The sequence below is a fragment of the Vombatus ursinus genome, unplaced genomic scaffold, assembly GCF_900497805.2.
Source record: "Vombatus ursinus unplaced genomic scaffold, bare-nosed wombat genome assembly UNPS02014818.1, whole genome shotgun sequence".
Classification (NCBI taxonomy): domain Eukaryota; kingdom Metazoa; phylum Chordata; class Mammalia; order Diprotodontia; family Vombatidae; genus Vombatus; species Vombatus ursinus.
Window position 1 is genome coordinate 2,282,243 of NW_020954596.1, and position 26,752 is coordinate 2,308,994.

Consider the following 26,752-nt stretch of genomic DNA (forward strand, 5'->3'; position numbering starts at 1 on the left):
CACAACCACAGGGAACTTTGAGTCATGGGACATTCCAAACATGGCACATAATTCCTTCCTTTGAAGATGGTAAGGTTTGTCTGAATCTAAATCAACCTCAACTCTGTGGTTACAGCTGCCTCTCAGGTAAGTTAATGAGAAGCTAAAAAACTGACCAACTGTCTCCCAAGCTCTAGAATGTTGAATAGCTGAAGCAGATGGGTGAGAACAAGGTTTGTGCTCCTCCAAATGAGGTTAACTATTTGAGATAAACACCCAGCAGAGCAGACACATGAATAACTCAATAAAGCTGACTTAATCATAGGCTAAATATATATGCAGAAAAACATATGAAGAACACATTCCAACATTTATGAGCCTTCTCAGATGGGTGCAACAGATAGAATGCTGGACTTGAAGTCAGAAGACTTGAGTTCAAATCTTGCTAAAACACTTAAAATGTGACCCTGGGCAGGTCACTTAGCCTCTCTCAGCCTCAGTTTCCTCATCTCTAAAATGGGGATAAAAACAGCACCTTTCTCATAAGGTTGTTGTGAAGATCAAATGAGATAACATATGTAAAGCACTTTGTAGTCCCTAAGAGCTATGTAAATGAAAGCTACTGTTATCATTTCCTGTCTACTCCCAACACACAAAACGCACCATGCTGGGATTCCCCCTGCCTAGGGAGGAAGAAACAAGACACCGCAGTTTTGGCTGGCTTTGTCTCATGTTCTAACAGTCTGGCATTCATCCACACGAATTACTGACTGTACATCTAAGCTCGGACACTATTATGTATAAGAGAAGAGAAGCAAATACAGACCTGGGGACAAAAAGAAGAAACAGACAGAAGGATGGTGGGAGGAAGAGAAGGGAACAAACTGATCATGAGATGAAACAAGAAGGGAAGTACATAGTTCACAGTAAAAACAAAAAGTATTCTTGACAAGGCTGAATCCTGACCCTGTACCTGAAAAAAATACCTTATTACAAGTAGGATAATTCTGTCCCATTTCCATGGTATTTCCAGGTACTTCCACGCATTCTCAATAAGGATTTGACTCAAATGGCAAGAATAAGAACAAATCCATTTATATATCTTATGACATAGGATCATACCTAGTAAAGTTTTTCATTATCACAGGGAGGGCACTAAGAGTTTGTGGTAAAGAATGATGTAATGAAAATGTGCATGTGTGCTTGTGTGTGTACATGTGTGTGTGTGTGTGTGCACGCACGCATGTGTGTGTTCGTACCTAAGACAATCATGACCTAAATACATTTAGTTCAATTGGTTAGAGTACTGTTAAATGAAGCCAAGACATCACTGGCTTAATCCTCACAAGTCAATTACCTCCAGAGAAAAGCCAAGTTCTCCACCAACAACTGGCTATACCACAAATACATGTTGATGGTCACAAAAGGGATAGAATGGGGATGTAAATGGCGTGGCACAAACCATCACCAGTACTACCCTGCTCTAGGCACAGGTGCCAGCGAAAGAGCTTCCAGTCAATCACATCCACACAGGATGGAAGCTGACATGTATGCAATTTAAAAGGGAAAACTATACCTATATGTAATTAACCCCTTTCCATAATTAACTTTTCTTCACTCAAAACAGAGATTTTGGCCAATAAGTTTTAAACTAATAAGGCAAATTATTTTGTCATTTTCCTTCAGATGAAGGCAATCCGGAAAATTCTTGGTTTCTTTCACGAAGCTGATTAGATGCAAGGATGTTAAACAGGAGGCAGGAAAAAAAAATTAGCAAAGTCTTTTAGAGAAAACTGTCATCCAATACCCAGAAACATGCTGGGCAAGCATTAATGACACTTCCAAAGAGACTGATTACAAAAAGAGCTGCATGCTGGCAGCTTTTTGCAATTAAATAATAAGTCATTTAAGATTTTTTAAAGAATTATATTTCTATCACCCAAGGCTAAGGTTAGGAAGATAAAAGGAAAAAATTTACAAAGAACACTGATTTGCATAAAGCACACACATCAGTAACAACAAACAGCATGCATATTTTACCTGGGACTGTAAACAGGCGAGGTACAAACGATAAAAAATGCACAAAAGAAAAACCAATGAAAATGAGGTAAAAAAATTTTGAAGGATGATAGTGACAACATGGGATAAAACAACTGCAACACTACAGCCTGTTTTTTTTCACAACCACTCTACAGGATGATACATACCAGACCCCAAGACCATAAAACCAACCCAATTCCTTCCCCACCCTAGCACACATCCTTCATACAAATTCGCATATGAACTGCAAAGGAGTAACAAATAACTGCTGTTATTCCAATTACCCCTCAAAGCTACCAGAACCCATTCTGGAAAGGAATAACTACAGGAAGTTGGCCAAAGGAAGCTGCAGTGTGTCTATAAATGATGCCTTCAGGTGAAGGGTCAGACCAGAAATCACTGACCTCCAACAGGGTACAATTTTTAGGAACAACAAGTGAAAATGAGTCACTTCCATTATCCTTCAGTTCTCTGGGCCACATACAGCAGTGTCACCTCCAAGATATGAGTACTAATAAGGGGAACCATATTGCTTCATAGTAATCATCAAGTCAACACCACCACCCCTACTCCAACTCTATAGACTAATGGAACAAATAATGCTTCGAAATAGCTTCTTTTTAAACCCTTTAGAAATATAAGGACCAAAACTCCATTCCTTTTCAGATAAGCAATTATTTGCAGAGAAGATAAGTCATGGGAACTGAACTACGCACTTGACTCCAGAAATATTAACCAGTAACTTTACAAAGCATAGTAAAAATTGACTAATTTAGACTAACTTGGAGAAAGGCTAATCCAAATAAATAATGTTATAGAATATGTTAAAAGAAATACAATTTTATTTCTTTCTAATACCCATTTTATCGAATGGATAAGGATAATTTGTAATGATCACACTGATTATCTGTATTACCACGTGTTTAGATACAGCTTGTTCTCTCAAGATTCTGCATTTCTCTCTATAATCCTGCTCCCAATATTGATTTGCCTAGCACGAGGTCTTTTCATAAATAAGTAAAATAAATTTCATAAATAAAGACTGAACTATCGTTGCATTGTTTTATAATAGTGTGCCCACACATTTTTATATGTGAGAAAAGTGAGGAGGGTACAAATATGCCTGCTTACTGAAGAGTCAGCAAAGCAAGAACATTGTTCTACTATATCACATTCTGGAGGTAAAACCTGGCTACTCAAATATATCCACACTGATACCCTTGGATGGCTGTCAATGAGAAGGAACTGGCTTCTCTCAACCCATGAATCTCTGGTTCCTGAGCCTTCACTCTTTTCTGAAGCCAAAGGGCAGGGCACCTGCATCTGTCTACAGCCTAGTAGGAATATTTTCAAGTGAAAAAATAAGAACAAAGCAGCAAGACAGAGCTGCAAAAAAAAAGTTTTCATCCAGAATTTTGAACAAATCAAAAATATAAAATCTATTCCTGAGCTGTATTTCTTAAATATGACATAAAAACCACTAGGTTCTATTCCTTTCTTTCAATCACTATGTTCTGTCATTTTTGAAAAATAATCCCTGAAATTATAACTGCATATAATTGTATGTGCTCCCAAGGTAGGCACGTTTTCATAAATAAAAGACATCACACATCTGTAATAAATAATACCAAAATGACTCACAGACTTACGTACTCAGTAATTATTTTAAGGTAGTATTTGGAAAAAACTAATACTAAGTAGTACTAATACATAAAAATTAAATGGAAAGCAAAAAGTGCTTATGGCCAATTATGTTTTCCTACGTTTTTTTGTAGTGACTAGTAAGTTTCCTGACAATAAAATAAATGTTGCTCAAATATTTTCATGTCAATAACAACTGTTTTCATGTGCCAAGGTAGCTCTACTTTTCTCCCATTCTAGTCACACAAAACAGCCACATTTCACTAGAAGAAGGTAACACAGTCTGAACCCTAAGAAATGCTACTTCTGAAGCTTTTTTCTATAAATTGCAAACAAAGCTCTTCTTCATGAACAACAGCTTAACAAAACTTCTAACAAGCAGCAAAATGTGTGACAAAATGTGTGACCTTATGAAGGCCAATTAAACTCCATTTTTATTTCCCAAAGTCATCTCAAAACTCGAGCACACAGGGGCAACTAAGTGGATAGAGCACCGGCCGTGCAGGCAGGAGGACCTGAGTTCAACTCTGACCTCAGACACTTGACACTAGTCAAGTCACTTAACCCTAGTCAAGTCACTTAACCCCAGTTGCTACACACACATACACACACACAAAAACAACTCGAGCACACAACCAACTCAAGAGACTAGAAAGGTCAACCAAGCTGGAGCTACATTGGGAAGAGGCCTGGTAAAAGACTCCCCCAAGTTCTTGGTCCACTAAAGTGTGTGGACTCACAGATCAGGCTTCCTTGATTCTGTTTCTAGAATGATGGAGCAGAAACAGTGCTAGGTTTGAAGTGAGGAGACTTAAGTTTGAATCCTTGCTCTAAAACTTAGAAGGTAGGGACACCCAGCCAGTCTCTTGTCCACTCTAAGCCTAACTTTCAACATCTGTAATATGTGAATAATCATGCTGATATGATCTGTACCATAGGACCATTGCATGAAAAGTTCTTGCTCAAAAGTAAAAGGATATCATTAAACCTGACTTAGTATTACTGTCTAGGTGCTGGGAGAGCCAATAATTCCCATTTCGGTGGCATTGTAAGATTTACAAGATGCTTTTTTAACAACAATTCTGGTAAGGTCATGATGTGAGTATTATTAACCTCATTTGACAAATGAAGAAACTGAGGCTCAAAGAGTTAATGTCATTGGTTCAAGATCACAGAGCCCCTGAGTTTTGGAGGCAGAAATTAGAACCAGGTTTGCGCAATCCTAGGCCTCACCTTTCTCCACTACATTAGGCTGCCTTTGAGGAGCCCCAATGCTAAGCTGCTCTAGTCACCGAGTGTTTGACTGTTCCCTCATGAATAAATTCAAGAAGAAAAAGGAAAAATAAAAGATAATAAAAGTGAAGGAATAAGGAAAAAAGGCAGGGGAGAGTATAAAATTCTTAGGTAAAGTGAAGCATTTATAAAATCTCCAGATTTTTAATCGTATCTTCTAGTTGTTCCATTTCCCAGCACACTGAACCCCACCCTATCACATGTCCTCCTTCCCCCAACACACATGCAAACATTTGCCCTATAACTGCCACAGATTAAAAGGACTAGCTTACAATGCTGATCCCATGTCAGAGGATTGGGATGAAGAAATGACAAGGTCCAAGTGTATACTCTAAAATAATTTATGGAAACCAGAGGTTGTGCTAAAGTAACAGAACTTGGTTGGGAGAAAAAATTATATCTTTATTTTCACTAACCACTAACTCGAATTTTAGCATTTCCTTCAATTATTATTATTTCTTTAAGCTTGATTCTAAGTAATCCTAAGAAAGGGTCCAACCATAGATTTCACCAAGCTGCTAAAGGGGTCCATGACACAAAAAACAATCCTTACCCTAGAACATCAGACTAAAATTCAAAATATGCTACAAACAGGTATGAAGCCATAAAGTCAGTATTTCAGAGTTACTTTCATTAATTATCAACTTATATTTTATTTAGCTTGGTTATCTTAATTTCATTGGTTTTGCTAGCATACTTACTTAGCAACAGACTGGATAACTTTGGAAGAAGTATCTTTGATGTTAGTAAAAAATCGTTCTGTTCCTCCTCTAAGTATGTCAAAGAAACCGCTATAGGACTGATCACACTCTGCAACTGTCATGCCTAAGAGTAAAGAAGATAACACAGCATATAATTATTACAGGCACAATCCTACCCCAAACGACAAGTAGGTCTCAACCTTCTTACATACATACATAAACATATTCCAATCTGTCATGATATTTTGAAAAGAAGGGTGCTCAGGGTAGCAAGCAACAGGACCACTCACACTTTTCCCTAGCCATGAAAGGGAGGGGAACAACAGCCCCCAGAACATCTGCCTCACATTACATGACCCAAGAAGTGCTCCACCAGATGTGCTCATTTCTCTCTGAACCCTTGCTCTGCTCCTTTGAAACAATTCTAGACCTTCCTGAGGGCCCTCATTTTAGTCTACTCTCTTAAGGAGGGAACTAGTGTCTTACAGAACCACTACTGCCTATTTCCCCATTTTTTGTTTCCAGAAAAATTTAAAAATGAATGCCGACATTTAAATGTTGGCAACAAGATTCAAATTCCATTTGTCAAGCCTCACTTGACGAGGCTAGAAAGTGGAAAAAAGATTGCTAATAGCTAATAGTTTCTAACGACTTCTCAGTTAGCAAGGAAATTAAAGGAGCAACAAACCTTCCTAAAAACTGAATTTTACCAGAAAGGTATCAACCCATTCAGTTAATGTACTGGTATAGACTGCTAACGTTAGGCAGCTCTAATTGTGAGTCTTCCTTCCACTGATGCTAGCACAACTGCTTAAACATGGTTCAAGGTGATTTTATGTAAGGAAATGCTTTTTAACATCATTTAATTGCCTCAGAATCCTCATGTATAAAAATCACAGAATCTCAAAAACTAGAAGAGACCTCATGGGTGCATCAGTTCAAATGATGCACAGAAAAATAACCCCTCTACAGCATATCTGACAAGTCTCAGGTGAGAGGGAACCTACTACCTCTCTTCAGTGGCCCATTCCAACTGGTTTAGCTTTAATAGTGAGGAGAGTTTCCATTAAATCAAGCCGTACATCAATTGAACTGGGCTTAAAAGGTATGACTGAGGGGTGGTGCACAAGCTAGAGATAAAAACCTGAGTGTAAATAAGTTAAGTCTGCAACTTACTATTTCTATGACTTTGGACACGTCATTTTGCCTCTACGGGCTTCAGTTTCCTCATGTATAAAATAAGGATTAGACAACCACTCTTAATTCTTTGGTCTTGTGACTTAGTTTTGGGACTTTTATTCTACATTGCCACACTGCTCTCCAAAACATCCAACCCAGCTTAGAGTCCTATTATAGTGTCCATTTACCCATAAACTCTGTACTAGATTTTACCATTCTAGTGGGTGGAAGGAAATATCTGAAGGTATCTTGATTTGCAGTTCTATAATTATTAAGAAGCTTGAACATCTTTTCATGGTTAACTGTAAATCATGAATTCATATACTTGCATATCATCAGTCTTATAAAAATGTAAGAACTCCTCACAGATTCTGATGTCAGAACTTCGTTTGATATAGTTACTTCAAACATTTTTCCCACAGCTTTTCTTTTGAGAGACAATGCCTTTTGTTTTGTAAATTGTTTTACATAATCAAGATCATCATTGTCACTGATTTCTTCAAATAGTTTTTTTTGCTGACAAAAATATCCTTTATCTCCTTGGTAGAGACAAAAAATTTTTCCTTTTTCTTCTACTTCTTAATGATTTAAAAAAAAATAGATCTCTGTTCCAGTTAGAACTTATTGTGGTCATGAAGATGGTGTGAAATGTGCAACTAAACCTATTTTTTGCCATACAGACATCAAGTTTTCTCAACAGTTTTTACTAAATAGTGATTCTACTTCGCAGTGTTCTTTGAGTGTGGACTGATCAAACACTGATCTTCTGTATTTAATGGGTTCTATTGCTGGATTTTCTATGCTGTTCCATATTATCCATCCTGTAACAGTTGTTATTTTAAAATAATTATTATAATAATTATTGCTTTACATAACATTTTGAATGTGAGAATGTTAGTCAATCCTTTTCTGCTCACATTCTTTGATAATTTTGTCTATTTTTCCATATTAATTTTTTATATTTTTATATTATTCTAAGAAATAACCTATTTATTTAGTGGTTCTACATTAAATCTGTAAATCAAGTTGGCAAGTACTGCCATTTAAAATATTTGCTTAATTTAACCATATACAAGACAAATTCCTCCATTTCTTTAGTTCTTTGATTTCTCACAAAATAATTCTGAAATGTCTTTGTGTAGGTCTCTATTCGAAAATCTGATATATGTCATTGTTATTATAAAGGGTAAGGGAAACATTTAACAAAGAGACTGTTTTCCTAGTATTAAATCTCACACCCAATTATAAATCTTAAGTGGTCAAATGGATTTTTTTAATGTATATGAGCATTTTAGTATTTTGGTATGAATACTCATTGTTGATATCGGTCTCTAACTTCTTTTTCTAGTACAATGAATGCCTAGAAAGAGTTACTGAGCCTATGATCTTGCTTTATACTTTGACACAGTTGGCATAATACAGGAATTACTTTCCTTTTAAACTTTCACTGCATTCATTTGTGGAATATTTCAGAGACTGGTATCTTTTTTATAGTCTTGTCTCTTCATCTGAGATTAATCTATGCAGGTTGTCCACTTTAGGTACTATTTCTTATGCTTCAGGTACTTTAAATTTCGATAATCATTCATTTCCTTTAAATTATGAAATATATCAACACAGAACTATGTGCAATAAACTAATCTTGGTTTTTTTTTTCTTTTGTCCTTATGATTTGCTTTCTCATCTCCAATTCTGATGATCTGGATTTACTCTATAAAGATTTGCTAGCTTTATAAGATAACATCAATTTTGCTCTTACAAGAACAGTTTTGGAAGTAACAACCTGAATTTATTATATCCTTAAAAGGAAAGGCAAGCAGTAGATAACAGAAATTCATAGTTTATGTACAATCTTTTTTCTGTACCACTTTGTGTATAAAAATGTTCATCTCTGTTTTTCTGTTAAGGTCAGAATACAAAGCCAATTTTTTTAAAATTAAGAACAATTCTTAGATTTGTCATTTCAATTATACTACAGAAATCTGATCTTAATTATTTCTCTTCTGTATCTGTTGGTTTATGCCTGTGTTTCTTTATAAGGTTTTGAGGTACAAGTTCTTTTCGTGAAATTTACCCTTCTTATTGATACAGGCAATAGAAATATGAATTTGACCACAAGTACTGTTTTTTATGCATACCATAGATTTTGATGAATATATTTTTTCATTATCTTTGATGTGATGTTATTATTTTTATAATTTCCATTTTCACCCAGTAAAGTTTAAAATTTCTACAGAGAACTATACCTTTTATACATGGCATCACAATTTATTAGTAGTTCTAATGCATTATAGTCTGCAAATATAACCTATAGAATCTCTAGTTTTATTTAGACACCTGTATCTTTTTTGTGGCTTAGCACTTTTTCAGTTTGTGTATAAAGTATCCAAAAATTAAAGCTGTAGAGCAGGAAAAGATCTTGGAGGCCACCTATTCCAATTTCCTTATTTGTACAAATGAGGGAAATTAGGTTCAAGAGATTAAGTGACTTGCTCAAGTTCACATAATTTGTTTTCTGCAAACCTGTGGACTGATTGCGGTGGGGCTGGAAAGAAGTGAGAGAGGATAAAAATAAATGCTTTATAATTATTTAAAATATATTTTTTTAAAAATTGATGCATGCTAAATTATACATTAATTGGAAAGTTGCACCAAGCAACCTCATGATCAATCAGATTCTATAACTTACTGTTCACTTATTTATTTGACATCAATGACAGTTTATGTGGAACTAGTAACAAAAGGTTTATTATGCAGAAATTTAATAGCATTTCAGAGATTCTTTATCATACAGAAGTAAATTATATTTCAATAATTGGCTCCTTCACCACTAACATTAGCTTGATCACTCATCACTCATCTGGTTTCCAAAAATCAAATCCTTACTCAAAGAAAAGGCAATCTGGCATAATGGAAACAGTAATGGATTTAAAGAGTCAAGAAGGCTTGACTTGAGTCAGGGAGTTTCACAGATAGAGTACTGCTAACTTCAGCAAGGTATATGATAAAATCTCTCATATTCTCATGGAATTATATATGAGTTGGAAAGTTGCACCAAACAATCTCTAAGGCCTCTATCAACTCAGATTCTAAAAGTTAATGTTGGCTTATTTCTTTATCATCAACAGCACTGTTCATGCAGACTTAATACCAAAAGGTTTGTTATGTAGAAATTTAATAGTTAGGGAGATTCAAAATTGGCTGAAGCACTAAACCAAAACTGATATGATTAATGAAATCACATCAACACCAAGAGAATGATCCAGTAGAATACTCAAGAGGATTTTCCCTTGGCCTTGTATTTTTTGACATTTTTATCACAGATAGGATGCTTATCAAATTTGGAGATGACAAAAAGCTGAGAAGAATTAACAAGTTAGGTTGCAGAGTCAAAATCTAAAAGACGTGAAAATTCAAAACCATAAACAGAATCTTTATTAAGATAAAATAGGAAAAGATATAATCATAAAGCAATATTAAAGAAAATCAACTACACAAGGACAGGAGGGGTGTTAACTAGCTAATCTGTATGAAAAAGATTCTGGAGCTTTAATGTACAGCAAATGCAATATGAGTCAATAGCAGGACAAAAAGTTCAACTCTAGACACCACATTTTAAGAAGGATATTTAAACTGAAGCATGACCGTGAGGGCAATCAGGATGCTGAAAGGGCTACAGCCCATGGGGTATAAGCAATGGCTGAATTAATGATAACTGAAGAAGAGACAAGTCTAAGGGGACATGGTAGTTATCTTTAAATTGAGTGAAGGGCTGTTATGTGAATTAGGGATCAGATTTCTTCTGTGGCCCCACAAAATAAAACCGAGAAAAATGAATGGAAATTGCAAAGAGCAAATACAGGCTTGCTGTAAAGAAAATCTAAATACCAGTTATACTTTACCAAAAATAAAATAGCCTGCCATAAAAGGTAATAAATGTCTCATCAATATATTCTCAAGATAAGACTAGATGACTGCCTATTAAATGTTTCAAAGGGTTGTTTTATTTTTTAATTCTGTTATAAAGGGCAAAATATTTGGCTGTATAAGTGCCAGTATGTTTGTTTAAAAAAAAGTTAGTGGTATTACTGTCTATTCATGCCTATACTTTTATCCTCAAGATCAGGTACAGGTCAAACATAGCTTAGCCAAGTAGAGAGAGCATATAATGATGCTGAGGAAGAGAATTGCAGTAAAGTTTCCTTATAGGCCAGGCTTCCCACCTGCAATCCATATGACTATTTATGACAAAGGTGAAAATTAAAACTTATTTCAGTCCTTCATCAAAATTCTGTAATTGGCAGTAAAATACCAAATTAGAACATACTACTCTTTAAGTCACTGAACTTTCTATTTATTATTTTGTATTCAAAGCATTATATATTTCACGTAAAGTGTCGTTCTGCAGCATTTACAAACAAATCTAAATAATAACAATAAATAATCTTCCTAAATAGATTTACCACTGTAAGTCAATGTTCACACAGAGAGATATTTATGTGGAAATTACCACATATGACACATGTATGGATCAAATACTACAGTAAACAAAAGAAAAAACGACCACATTTTTCTCAGAGAAAAGATGAGGAGAATAGATATGCGTGGGTCACACTGAACTAAAATTATTGAGAGGTGAGATGACTCTAAGATCACTGTAGTGGGGAGCAAGGGCAATTAGTTAACTATAAATGCCTAAATCTGGACACCAATGTTTGCTTCTTTCCTTTCTCACCCAGTTCACAAAAACCAGTTAGCAGCAGCCTAACCAGCTAACAATGAATATTCACGGTAACAGTTCACATCAACAGTACAAACTGTTAAATTGCCCTATTATCTTGCATCAAATGCTGGGTAATATAAGATAAAGTATCTAGGTCAGTTAACCAGTTAACATTTATTATGTTATACACCAGTTGTTATACAAAGCAATGGGGATAAAAATAAAGACAAAAGACAATCCATTTTCTCAAGGGGCTCAGAGTCTAATGGGGAGATAACTTGTCAAAAACTATGCACAGACATGCCATTTACACAGGATAAACTGGAAATAACAAACAGGGGCAAAACACTGGAATTAAAGGACAATCAGGAAAAGCTTCATATTAAAGAAGAGATTTTTGTGAGGACTTGAAGGAAGTCAAGGAAATCAGGAAGCAGAGATGGGAACAGAGAGCATTCAAGGCATGGAGTACAAGCAGTGAAAATGCCTGGAGTCAGGAGACGGAGTGTCTCATCCAGGAAACAGCAAGAAGTCCACTGTCTTTGCATGTCAGAGCACATCGGCAAGGGGAGGGAGAGAGAGAGGGGGTGAATTACACAGAGGATTTATACTTGATCCTGGAGTATGTGATAGTCGCTGGAGTTTACTGATATGGGCGTGACCTGGTTAGACCTGCACTTCAGGAAGATCATATTGACAGCTAAGGATGGGTTAGAGTGGGGAGAGACTACAAGCAGACAGACCATCCAGCAGGCTATTGAAATAATCCAAGCATAAGATTAGGAAGGCCTGAACCAGGGTGGCAGACATCAGAGGAGAAAAGGGGACGTCTTCCAAAGATGTCATGAAGGTAAAAATGACAGGCCTTGCCTGAACCTGTTCTTATCAGTGAGATGGGGAGTGTTAATCAAGGCTATAGAGGAGGTGAATTATGCACCTTAAATAAAATGATGAATGGAGAGAGAGAGAGAGACACACAGAGAGACAGAGAGAGAGAAAGAGAGAGAGAGAGAGAGAGAGAGAGAGAGAGAGAGAGAAAGAAAAGAAGTAGACTCTAAGAATGGAGACTCTGGCAAGAACTAACAAAGTCCGGGTGAATGTGAGCTTTAAAGTGTCTCAACCCAGGATCATCCCATGATGTACGTTAAGGTGGGCTCTGATCCTAGCATTAAGGACTGCAAGAAGTTAAAGCCTATTCCAGGGAGCTCAGTTTGATGCAATTAATGTGACTGAGACAACATATGGCCTGCAATAAAAATTCTAGAGCAAGAAAATAATAGCACTTTGGACTACTGCAAGATATGTCATGAGGACACTATGCTCTTAATTCAGTCACTCATTCATCAAACATGAGGATATCCATCAACTGTGGGAATACCATACTCTTAATTCAGTCACTCATTCACCAGACATTTATAAAGTATCTACTATGTGCAAGGCACAAAAGGAGACAGAAAGCTACAATAATCCCATTTTCATGGTACTTAACAATATGAAAACAGGTGGTGTGATGCTGGACCTGGGGTCAGAAAGACTGGAGTTCAAACCTGGCCTCAGATACTTGATAGTTGTGTGAACTTGGGCAAGTCATTTAACCTAGATCTAATTCAGTTTCCTCATCTGTAAAATAGGGATAATAACAGCACCTACCTTCCTACCAGGGTTGTTGTGAGGAACAAGTGACATAATATTTATAAAGCATTTAGCTTGGCTCACAGTAGACACTATGAGAATATTAGCTATTATTAATTTATATTGTAAAGAAAAGATACATTAAGAAAAGATGTATTTAGCATACCCTGTCCCAAAGATTCCCACTTAAAATGGAGAGGATCTTCTATACCAAAATCATACTTAAGTATAGACATGCCGATGTTAAACAACAGGGAAACCAACGTCAAATTAAAATGACTGAATATTACTCAAAGTAGTATGAATCAAAATGTTATCCAATTTGGCTTACTAGAGAATTCTCTGCTCACAAAGATAACAAAGTCAGTAATCAGAACATACTACAGATGGAAAGAAGGCAGATTCAGGAGTTTTAATATGAACACATACCTCCACTGTACACATTGCTGAGCTGCCCCACAGCCTTAGTACTTTGTGGCACTGAACTGAGAGAGCTTCTAGGCTGCATGTTATTTCCATAACCGCCATTGTGTTCCAGAAGCTGTAAAAAGTCAATACTGTCATATTTATTATCATCACACACTTTTAATGGTTTTTTTTTTCATGAATTTCAATGCATTAACAAAAATCAGCCAACATAAGTAGCTTATAATACATTTTTCTGCACCATAAAATTGGTACCACCAAGATAGGAATAAATGGCTTTAGCAAAGTTGACTAAAAAGTTAATCTCTATAAAGTGAATCCTATTTGCCCACTCATGTGCATTTTGTAGTCAAAAATATAAATCCCATGGCAAATCAGGCCCCCTATGAGAATGGGCTAGTAGTTCTGGCCAGCACAGTCACCAGCTCCTAGGAACTAACTGTGTGGCATCCCAATAGGGTGGTACTAAGCTGACAGGGAGATCAGGTTCAGTTTTCCTTTGGAGGTTGTTTCCATTCATCGCTAGGGCCTAGCTATCACTGGCCACATACCTGCCCTGCCAGACTCATTAGAATTTTCCCCACTCTAGGACCCCAACTACATAAAGCTCCCATAAAACATCATTTCCAAGCTGCTATTCTGCTTGGTTTCAATGCCACAATATCGTGGCTCCCGCAAGATAAGCTTATCACCTGAAATTCATCATCTTGGAAACTGATTCAGCTGTGATACTCAACTACACCTCAGCACCCTCAGCTGACTCTCCCCTCTGATTGGAGGACTAGAAGGTAAAGCAATAAACTCTTCCCAAGGCCCCCTTTTCACCTTCCCTTTGTGTGTGGTCTTCCCCATCAGGCTGTAAACTCCTTTGAGGGAAGGGGCTGTCTTTCTTCTTCTTAACTGTATCCCCAGTGCTTAACACAGTGCCTGGCCACAGTAGGCATTTAATAAATGTTTAGTGACTACTGACTCCCAAATTAAGTAATGATTATTTACACTAAAAAATAGGGTTCAGATGCAGTACCACACTTTCTAGGTTTACTTCACAATCTAATACCTGCTATGTCCATTCCAGCCTTAACCTTAAGGTTTTAAGTTAGGTATAATGAATAAATTATCTGCCTATCAAGTCTGAAAATTTGAAACTCTGCATACTTAATTCATCATAAAAGAAGACATACATATTGTGTTATCATATAAATGAAACTTAAAAGTGCTATAATAATGGCAGTAACAAGAAATGATAATGCTGCTACCTTAAAAAAAAAGCCTTTCTTCAAGAATGGAAAAGCATGGTTTTCTCAAGTTTCCAAACATGAAGAGAAGAGTTTTTGTGGACTGAAATGATGAATAAGTAGTTCAAAATCATTTCCTTTATAATGAAAATTTTCATCATTAGTTTATACCATTACCCAGCTTTCCAATTAGCTATAGTTTTTTCAAAGAACAGCAAGTTATATCCCCGAAGGATATTAACAGCAAGTTTGCAGAAGAAATCAAAGCTATCTACAATCCTATGAAAAAATGCAATAAATCACTGCTGATTAGAGAAATGCAAATTAGAACACCTCTAAGCTACTTCCTCACATCTATCAGATTGACCAATATGACAGAAAAGGAAAATGACAAATATTGGAGGGGATACGGGAAAACTGAGACACTAATGCACTGTTGTTGATATTGTGAACTGATCCAACCATTCTGGAAAGTAATTTGGAACTATGTCCAAAGGGCTGTAAAACTGTGCATAACCCTTTGACCCAGCAATACCACTACTAGGTCTGTATCCCAAAGAGATTTTTTTTAAAAAAGGAAAAAGACCTATATGTACAAAAATATTTATAGGAGCTCCTTTTGTGGTGGCAAAAACTGGAAATTGACAGGATGCCCATCAATTGGGGAATGGCTGAACAAAGTGTGGTATATGGTTACAATGAAATACGATATCATGCTATAAAAAATTATGAACAGGATGCATTCAGAAAAATCTGGAAAGACTAATATGAAATGATACAAAGTGAAGTAAGCAAAACCAGGAGAACATTGTACACAGTAACAACAAAACTATACAATGATCAACTATGAATGACTTAGCTATTCTCAGCAATACAATGATTCAAGACAATTCCAAAGGACTTAGGATGAAAAAAGTTATCCACCTCCAGAGAAAGAACTGAAAGCGTCTAGATGCAATCAAGGCAACTTTTTTTAAACTTTCTTTATTCTTCTTAGGTTTTTTTTGGTCTGTTTTCTTTTACAATGACAATATGGAAATATGTTTTGCATAACTACACATGTAAAACCTATATTGAACTACTTGCCTCCTCAGGAAAGGGGAAGAGGAAGGAGGGAAGAAGGAAATTAGGAACTCAAAATTAAAAAAAAAAAACTTAATGCTAAAAAATTGTTTGCATGTAATTGGAAACAAATATTTAAAGCCAAAGGACAAGTTACAAGTAATTACTGCCATACTATCACTATAAACCTCACCCCATCCAGTTTATCATCACACAGATGGTACATTTTCCTGAAAACAAGAAAGAAAACAAGTCTTATAACATAGCACCCAAGCAAAGATATAAAATGTTTTGCTTTTCTAAGAATTCAGTGACCAAAAATTTGAAAGGAGCAAGAGTTCCACACCTCATCTGGATTCATATTTGCCTGAAGTTGTCCAAAAGTGAAATGGGCAACCTCATGAGGTAGTGAGTTCTCCATCACTAGAGGTCTTCAGGCTAAATGACTACTTATCTAACATGCTGTTGTGAGTAGATATCTTCTCAGACAAAGTAGATAGTTACTGATATTCTATGATTAATTCTATGATTGTTCTACAATAACTAGAGCAGGAACTTAGCAAGAATTCCAAACTAAAAAAAAGATGTGTTGGAATATAATGAATGCTTAGCTAGGGAATGAGAGCTGTAAATTTGCCAGAACCGGACTGTATAATCAGCCCAAAAATGGGAGCCTTGGACATGAGTTGGACGATGCAAAATCAGAGATGAGACCAGACTGAGCTATCAATATGAGTAAAATTAGCACATTTATGCTAATATACTTAAGATGTCTCAGAGATAAGAGGTGAACTGGAATCCCTAGAAAAGGACAATATTTGTATTAAGAAATATGACGCACACACATACACACATATTCAATCAGAGACAAATACATAAATGCATGCTACTGCTAGGTGTTATCCAATCTCAAGCAGCAAGTTCCAATCTATGATACCATAAACTGTGTCAGAGTCCAGTCCTATTTGAAGGCTCTGTTCTTGTTTTTCTGGAGACAAACCGTTAAGGAGCAATAACCAGCATTAGCTGCAAAAGGCTCCTTAGAGGGCAGCTAGGTAGCTCAGCGGATAGAGCACCGGCCCTGGAGTCAAGAGGACCTGAGTTCAAATCCAGTCTCAACCCAGACACTTGACACTTACTAGCTGTGTGACCCTGGGCAAGTCATTTAACCCCAATTGCCTTGCAAACAAACAAATAAACAAAAAAAGGCTCCTTAGGTTAAAAAGAGAAGGAGGGAATAAACGATGATGAGCATGAGCGTGATGAATGAGTTCAAAAACGACATTCTGATCTCGCTCAGTGTGCCTGCAATTTGACCCTAACTCTTCTTTCATGTTAATCCTATTCCTAGCTAGATGTTGAAAGACTGTTTGTGGTATCTGCTCCCAGAAAGAGCTGGCCACCCCTCCAGGAACCAAATATTCATAAACAGGAATACTATCAAGGATAGTTCTGAGAGGAGGTCCTTTCCCACAGATCACATATTTTTTTGCAAACTGCTTTCTTCGTTAGAAGGAACTACTAAAAGCAGGTAGCCCCGACTTTGGAGTCTCCCTCAAGGTGCAGATGTGTAGCCTGGGATTTTCCCTTTGGGACTCTGGAGGCTGAAAACTGGGATTCCCCAAGCCCAAGTGATCCAGATATGATGGTGTGAAGATTAATTGTGACAAGTTTTGATACTAATTGAAATTTAAGTATGTTTTTGTTACCTATTGGGATTTACTAACTCTAATTCTATTCTATTTACTAATCCTAATCCTATTTCATTATCTTAATAATAAATACTTTTACTATATACTTATATCTAAATCAAACTTGAGACTCTGTGTCATTTCTAAACCAATCCGAACCAAAACTAATTTAAGCTGCAGTAAATAAGGCTGTTTAGCAATACAATGAGCCAGACACTCTCGGGTCAGGAATGAACCAGGGAAAATAACTTGACTCTCAGGTTAAACTGAACAAAGAGTATATTTAAGATTTTAGCAAAGGATTTGACAGTGCCTCTCATCAAGAGCTGCAGACAAGACAATATGACTGGACAACATGACAACAAGATCAAATGACTGGACCGAAAAAGGTCTGTTTGCTTCTATGCTACTTAATATACGTATATATAAAAATACATATTTTTTTTTTGTAAAATGATGTAGATACGGCATAGATGGCAAGTATAGTAGTAAATGACCAGGTTAGGATCTAAAATGACCCAAATCCAATCAGATAATAATAGCTAGCATTTATACAATACTTAAGAGACTGCTAGTGGTGCAATGGCTAGAGTACTAGGTCTAGAGTCAGGAAGATCTGAATTAAAATAGCTGTGTGACCCGAGGTAAGTCACTTTTCCTCTGCTCAGTTTCTTCAACTATAAAATGGGGATAATAATAGTACCCATTTCACAAGGCTGTCTGTAAGGACTAAATGAGATAATATTTATAAAAGTGTTTAGTACAAGTGGCTGGCACACAGAATGTGCTATATGAATGCTTGTTTCCCCGTCCCTGCCCTTAAAGTTTGCAAAGCACTTTACAAATATTCTCATTTTATCTTCACAACAACCCTGGGAAGTAACTGCTATTACTATCTCCACTTTACAATGAAGAAACTGAAGCAACAGAGGTTAAGCGACTTGCTCAGTCATACAGCTGCTAAGTCTGAGACCACATTTGAACTCAGGTCTTCCTAACTCCACATCCAACACTACTGGGACACCACTGATCTAGTTGCCAAATCAAATGAAATTTAATAGGGATAAATGTAAAATCTTACCTAAAGGTTCAAAAATAAACTTGACATCAAAATAGAAGTGATGTGGCGGGAGAGAAGTTTACTTAATAAAGAGGTGGGGGTTCTAGTGGACAACAAGCTCAACGTGAGCCAACAGTATCATGTGAGCTAAAACAAGCTAATGTGATCAGAGGCTAAATCAAGAGAAGCTCAGCATTCAGTACTAGGAAAGTCAGTCCCACTCTCGTCAGCCTCTGTCAAACCCCAGCTGCCATACTGTATTCTGTTCTGGATACCACATTTTTGGAAGGGTACTGATAAGTTCAACAGCAACAAAAATGGGGAAGGGCATGAAGACCATGTGTGGCCATATGTGGATCATATGAAGGAACTTGGGGGTATCGAACCCAAACGAGAGAAGTCTTTAAGGGAGTGTGTTAGCTTTGTTAAAGTGTTTGAAGGGTTGTCACATGGAAGACGGATTCCACTTGTTCTGCTTGGCCCCAGAGGCCACAACTGGAAACAATGGATAAAAATTGCAAAAAGGCAGAATTATACAGGTATTAACTTTGCAAGTTGCCTCTAATCTTTTGGAAAACAGGTAGAATATCATGAATATATAATAATAAATATATAATAAATTCAGAGAGTAAAATTTTCAGCAGAAGTAAGTTAAAGTGACAATCCAAGAACTTTATTTAAATCTTACCCCAGTTTGATTGTTTTTTTTTTGGGGGGGTGGCATCACCAAAACCTGTCAAACATTTTCTTCCACAAGTTCACTCTACCAAGTTTATATTAGAGGAATCACACAGATAAATGTGGCATTTATTTTACTGGGAGTACTATACTATACTCTCCCCATAACAAAGTAAGCTACTAATTTAAAGCAAACAAATATCCTACCAAGGTACAAAGACATTTGACTTTTGTTTTTGTAGTTATGGATATATAACTGTAAATGTCCCAGCTCCAATAACTCACACCCAAAGCAGAGAAAAACATTTATCACATTCATAAATTAAATTTCTAGCTACATTTCTTTACCAAATATGCCTTGTTGACTGATCTTGTACTTCATGATGTCTGAATTGCACAAGTCTTACATTTCATCCCAAGAAACCAGACATGGATGCCATAACATACCTCTGAATAAGAAGACAGAAGATTTAAATAATTATCCTTGAGAAAAGAGCAAGCAACTAATGAATCTGCTCACTGTTCTTACTCATGAAGTTTATCAGTTAATAAGAAATGCAAAAAATACTTTTAGTTCATTCCAAAACAAATCACAAAATGGTTTGTTAATGTTAAACTTTCTTTTTGATAATTCTCTGGGTTTTTTTAAATCTGCACTTCTTTGGTTTTGTTTCTTAATGATTAAAAAATTACTTGAACAACAGTTTTTGAGACGTTTCAATACCATCAACCTTTCAGTGCTCTGGCAGAAAACACAAAGAGACTACAAACTATCCTGCACAAGGCTCATAGCCAAAGATTTTTAAAATCAGAACCCAGACAGCCAAAACAACTAAAATCCAGAGAAATCTACACACAATTCAAGATCTTCTTTAGGGAAAAGCCCTGGCACTGACTGCTACCAGTGATTAAAGAATCTCTATCTGATGGAAAGGTGGTAAAACCCTAGCCAAGGATAGTCAGTAATGTTAGCAGCCCACCTCAGCCAGCCAAAACAAGGTAAGGGTAGTCTGGAGTCCTGAACCTTCAAGATGTCACACTCTGTGATGAACACTGCACAACAGAAACTTCAACAAAGTGGTCAGTACAGCCAGTGCATCAGACCACATAAAGACAAGACGTCAGGGCACCTAGGTGGCGCAGTGGATAGAGCATGGGCCCTGAAGTCAGGAGGACCTGAGTTCAAAGCTTGCCTCAAACCAAAGACTTGACACTTACTAGCTGTGTGACCCTGGGCAAGTCACTTAACCCCAATTGCCTAAAAAAAAAGGTAAGAACCTCTAGACTAAAGGATCTCTCCAGTCCCTTCCAATTTCACATTTAAGGGCTCATGAATCAAAACTTATTTTATTAATCTGGCACACGGAGGTGGACAAACAAGGAAAAGGGATGAATGAAGAATCACTGAAGAGAATCTGAATCTCAAGGTTTAATACAATAAACTAAGACTTTCTGAAGAAAAGCATGAGGTAATAATGCAGGCAGTAAGAGGGTGGGAACCAATGGGCAGAGACCCAACCCACACGCCTTGTTTTCAAACATCAGCAGCCCCCTGAATTCAAATGCTGGGGGGCAGCATGAGGAGATGGAAAGAGAATCAGAACCAACATGAAGACCTGTAAACAACAGACATACTGAAGGCTGAGAACACAGCCAAGTGTCCTACACTGAGAGTGAGAACACATGGGTTCTAGGACTGGATCTGGGTGATCTTGACAGCAAAGAACATTTCATGGCTTCAGTTTCTTTACCTATGCACAAGAGAAAGAGCTGTGGCTTTGCAATCAGAAGCTGGGTGTTCAGACCTTGGCTCTGGCATTGCTGTGCGATCACAGCCAAGCCTCTAAAGCCTTCTGGGTTTGTTTCCATACCTGTACAACAAAGAGGTTTAACTAAATGGCCTCTGCCATCCCTTTGAGCTCTAAGCCTATGAACTAATGAATCCTGAATTAAAGGGATGGCGTGCTGTGGAACTCTCATGGGAAGGGGCTCTGTAAAGTATGAAATACTATGAAAATTCAAGATGTTGTTAATCAGTATCTGCCTGATCAAATGCAGGTTCTCTACAACAGATGGACATGCTGTTGACACCAGGGTTCCAGCAGATGGAATATATTCTACTCACAGGCCTGTTGCTTCTAATGTTTTCATAAAGGCAGCTCACATCCTTCACCAGCAAACCTACCCAGATCACTGAGGTTCCAATCATGTGAGCTCCAAGAGAAACTCTTAACAAAAAAGCAAAGACTCAGGATCAAAAGCATCAATTTCCAGAAGTTGGCTGCCAAACCCATAGTCGCACAGGGGCCCAGCACACATCTACTAGGATTATTCTTTGAGGGACAACAGTAGGGGTTGTCACAGATCTTTCCTTCTGATAAACTCCAATAATGACCTTTCCTAGAGATAGTCCAGAGTAAGAGTTATGTCTCCAGTGAACTAAAAAACAGAGACTGGTAGGAGGAATGGAGGTGATGGACTAGAGAAGGAAATAGGGATTTACACAGTACTTACTATGTGCCAGGGACATATAGTGCTTCTACAAATATTATCTCATTTGATTCTCACAATAACCCTGTGAGATGGATGCTATTATTACCCCCTTTTACAGTTGAGGAAACTGAGGCAGACAGAGATTAAATGACTTGCCTAGAGTTACAAAGTTAGTAAGTGTCTGGACCAGATCTGAACTCAGGTCTTCCTATCTCTAGGTAGGCACTCTATCTACTGAGATAAGATTCATGTTTCATCCACAAAGGATGAACAAGTCTCTTTAGAAGGGTAAGAGGCTGATCAAATGAAACAGCCCCCAAGAGCCTAGTGAAGGACAAAAGAACAATCATGATGTGGCATACTCCCACTACTCCTAATGACACAAAGAAGTGAGGGAACCGGCAAGCTGCCAATCATTCAATCACGTTAGGCCTGGCTCTTCAAAGCTCAGCCTTAGAGGAGTCCTAAAACCAGGACTAATCCAATCTCCCTGAGGGTCACTCCTTAGTTTGGAGGACACCACAAGGGCTTGCCTCAATCCTCAATGACTACATCACCAAGGTTAGCAGGTCAAGGCCTGGCTTGCCCTTGACCTCAGCACAACTAAACCAAACTCTTACAAAGGGACAAGGACCAGGTTCACTTCTACAGCTGCATCTGGAACTTTTTAAAGTTAAGTCACAAGGGAAAAGAGGCAAACAGGCAGGTAACATGACTAACTCCATCCCTAAAAGGTACCTCAGGTGATCAACAAGTTTGGGTTATAAGATGTTCACCCCTGCACCACAGCACCCTCATCATTTCCCAAGCCATGAAACTATCTTCACCCTCCATCACAGGGGGTGTTGCTTTTTTTTTGCCTTTTTTTTTTTAAACTATTTCTCCATTCCTACTCTACTAATTCTAAGGATAGAAGCCATCAGTCAAGAATGTGGAAGGCTAACATTGTGCAGTAGTGGGACAGATGAGGTAGGTAAATTGATATGAAAGTAGTCTTCTTTTTTGGAAAGTTGCATATACAAGTTTAAGCACTATTTTGAATTTCCATTGCCACCTTAAGAAAGACCACTCAACAAAACAGTATAAAACCTCTTTCCCTTACCTCTGTGATAGGTGACTTCGGATTCACATTTCTAGCAGCTGCTATCTCCTGTAGCTGATTCACAAGTTCTGTGATCGACAGTCTTTCTTCTGGGTTCACCTTCAATGTGGAGCCTTAAAACAGAAGTATGTTTTAGTTAAGTCAGTCTTGAAAATGTTATCAGAACAGGCAGAATGAAGCTAGCAATTATTATCAACCCAAAAAAGCAAGAGGAAAACCTGAACCTGAATGTGTAGTCAGAAGATGTTCCCATAAAGAACAGAATTTGTATCCATTTTAAAGCAAATTTGGTAACACAGATAGAGCAATGGCAATGTAGAAGTTATCAAGACAATAAAACCTGTTAAAATTGAAAGCATTTCAGATAATAATAATAGTAGCATTTATATAAACCTTTATGGTTTACAAAGCCCTGGATATGTTATCTCATTTTATCCTCACAACAACCCTGGGAGACAGATACTGACATTGTCCCCATTCTGCAGATAAGGAAACTGACACTGAGAGAAATTAAGTAAGGGTCACACCACTAGAAAGTGGATGAAGCCCAATTTGATCTCAGGTTTTTCTTCCTGACTCCAAGTCTAGCTTACTCTACCTAGCTGCCTCACTGAATTTTTTAAAAGGATTAAACACTGAATTAAAAACAATGCATGCCCTTCAAAGTCAGATCCCCTAAATAAGGGGTCATATCAGAAAATATGCACGTGCATATACTTTGTTGAGGATCAGTGGTGTGCGTCGTAGCTTTGGTTTGGTTTTGTTGGGGATGGGAGGGAGGAGAGAAGGTAATGAAGACAGAATAAGCAATCATGCTGTTCTCACTCCTAGGAAGACAGAATAAGCAATCATGCTGTTCTCACTCCTAACCCTCCCTACAAATCTCCCCTAATACTTGTGTCCTCTCAATGTAATGTTTACAGAACAGCCCTAAGAGAGACTGTGCTGCTACATGAAACTTAACATAATTCACAATAAAAAACTCACACTAACAACTAGCAAGGTGTCCTATCAGACCCCTTTTACCAGTTCAACAGTGAAAATAAATTCCAAACCAGCAAATTTCCTCAACCAGACCAGATAATCAGAGAGGTACAAGTCTACCCTCTTGCCTTCAGATAAAAGCACACCTAAACCATTCCAGAAGTAGGAATCTAAACAGTGACTGAAGATGCTACAACCTTCCTAGGTAAAAATGCCCCCAGCTAATCCTCTTCATCCATGTGGAGTCACAGAATAGAGAAAAGATAACTTTCAATCCTTCTCCAGTTCTCTCCTCTACAGGTTTTAAAAGGCCAAGTTGGCAGAAAGAGCAGGACCAGGTAACAGCAAGGCAGTGGCAAATAGTGCCAGTAGGGACCGCCATGCTTGCTCAGTCTGCTTCCCTTCTACCCCGTATATGACCACAGAAGCAGAAGCCAGGACATCTAGCAGCTCGGGGCAGCCCAAAAAATCCCTACTATTCAGATCCTTAAGGTCAAAAGATCAGGGAATGATCCAGTTATAGGCTGGTAACTGAAGCTCCTCTGGATCGAAGGGCCAAGTGTTTCCAAAAAATCTACATGCAGATAAACAAGTCGATTTTCCTCTCACATGAACCTTCAAGATAACTTTTGCTTGGTCATGGTTGGGTTGATGAGCACAAATACAGGAAAGTGAGTCAGGCAGAGGGGAGAAGAAACAAGTGCAGAGAAAGAAAGTGCTCCCTCAAATTTACAGGAAAAAAAAAGTTAAACCTCTCACTCTCTATCATTACCACAAAGAAGAAAAAAGTTACCTTCACGTTTCAGAGTAAACATGAACACCCGGAGCATATGTGCACTGTAAAAATGACTCCTCACCTTGTGCTGCTCTAAGAAACTATAGTAACTCATTCAGGGTAGAATCATTACCAGGTTATGATGATGACTTCAGACTATCAACAGAATATCATGTGATCTAAGAAATGCCTAGGATGACCGGGCTGGATGATTCAGATACAATGGAATCTGAACTAGCCCTGATCAGTTTAATTGTTCCTTAAGGCAAAGTAAACTCCTTAGTGGAATTACAGCTCATTTTTTATGGATGATACCTGAGCCCCGCCCCCCTACCTAACCTTCTGCTATCTGTGGATGGCTCCACCATTCTCCCAGGGAACCTTGGAGTTATTCATGACTCTACTCACTTCCTACTACCCTTCCCCTCCCACCACACCCAATCAGTTAACAGCAGCTTTCCCAAACACTTCAAAATAGTTCTCTAGTCTACCAATCCACCAATTATTAAACACCTAATAAGTGTTAAGTACTGGGGTAACAAAGAAAAATGACAACACGATCAAGGCCTACAAGGAATTAATCCCCTGGGGAGATAAGAAATAGGGAAATAAGTATGATAAAAAACAGACTGTGATAAGAAGTTCAGGCACAGTATCTTAAGAAATCTGAAGAGGAAAAGGTCATTGAATTGGGGGGGGAAGGAAAGACTTCATGAAAACACTTGTATCTTGAAGGGGAAAATTCCAGTGAGGGAAAGATGTGGCTTGAGTATTTTTCAGATATGGGAGAGGATCTGCGTAAGTGAACGGACCTCCCCTTGCCCTGACAAAGCTACCACACTAATTCAGAGCCTCTTTGCTTCTTGACTAGGCTATTGTACTAACTTGCCTCCGGTCTATTCTCCATCTCTCACACCACAGCTAACTAAACTTCGTTGTGCACAGGTCCAAATATGTAACTTCCCTAACTGAAAAGCCTTCACTGACTTCCTCTTGCCTCCCAAATAAAACAAAGCACACTCCCTGGCCCAGCACTCAGATTCATCCACAACTTGGCCCCATCCTACCTTTCCAAGTTTATTTAACTATTCCCTTTTACTGACTCTTATGCTCTCAAGTGTTTTTTTTTTCAATCTCATAAAATTACATGATTTAGAAGGTTGCAATTGTAGCCAAACATACTTTAGGAAAACTATTCCAAATGTCCAATGCTAAATATCAACAAAACTAAAAGGGAATTAAATATAGTACTTGTGGCGTTTTGCATGAATTCTAACTAAACAATTAAAAGAAGCCATCCCCTTCAAAAGTGAAATAAATATGCATTTCAATTTTGACATTTCTTTGCCTTTCAGTATTTTAAAGGCCCCACATAGTATGGGAATGGAATTCTTCAACTAGATGTTTAAGTACTGCACACTTTTAATGAGTTTTAGTTTAAACTCCATCTCATCAGTTTTGGATGTCTCTATTAGAAAGAGTATTGACAAAAAGGAAGTAGGTAAGAATGGGAAAGGGAATCCAGGAAATGGAAATGTTTATCCTGGAAAACAGAAGACTTTAGGAGGAATAGTATCATCATCCTTAAGTACTTAAAGTACTATCAAGGGGAACACGAATAAGACTTGCTTTGCTTGGTCCCATAGGGTATCAAGACCCAGTAAGTGGAAGAGAAAAAGTGTTGGAAAATGGGAAAAGGACCCACATGTACAAAAATATTTATAACAGCTCTTTTTGTGGTGGCAAAGAATTGGAAATTGAGGGGATGCCCATCAACTGGGGAATGCCAATTGTGGTATATGAATGTAATGGAATATTATTGTGCTATAAGAAATGACGAACAGACTGACTTCAGAAAAACCTGGAAAGACTTGTATGGTCTGATGCTGAGTGAAATGAGCAGAACCAAGAGAACGTTGTACACAATAACAGCCATGTTGTGTGATGACTAATGTGGATAAACTTAACTCTTCCCAGCAATACAAGGATCTAAGACTTCTCCAAAGGCCTCGTGACAGAAAATGCTATCCACATCCAAAGAAAGAACTATGGAGTTTG

General features: G+C 37.6%; 1 protein-coding gene across 1 annotated transcript in view; it reads right to left on the reverse strand.

The window, feature by feature from the left end:
• Nucleotides 1–26,752, reverse strand: part of GAK (cyclin G associated kinase) — a 128,741-nt gene that overhangs the window by 59,404 nt on the left and 42,585 nt on the right. Inside the window, exons 9-11 of the mRNA XM_027836261.1 lie at nucleotides 22,936–23,048; nucleotides 13,618–13,729; nucleotides 5,655–5,778 (exon numbers count right to left, since the gene is read on the reverse strand). Coding sequence (XP_027692062.1) covers nucleotides 5,655–5,778; nucleotides 13,618–13,729; nucleotides 22,936–23,048 — 349 coding nt within the window. The remainder of the gene's footprint in view (nucleotides 1–5,654; nucleotides 5,779–13,617; nucleotides 13,730–22,935; nucleotides 23,049–26,752) is intronic.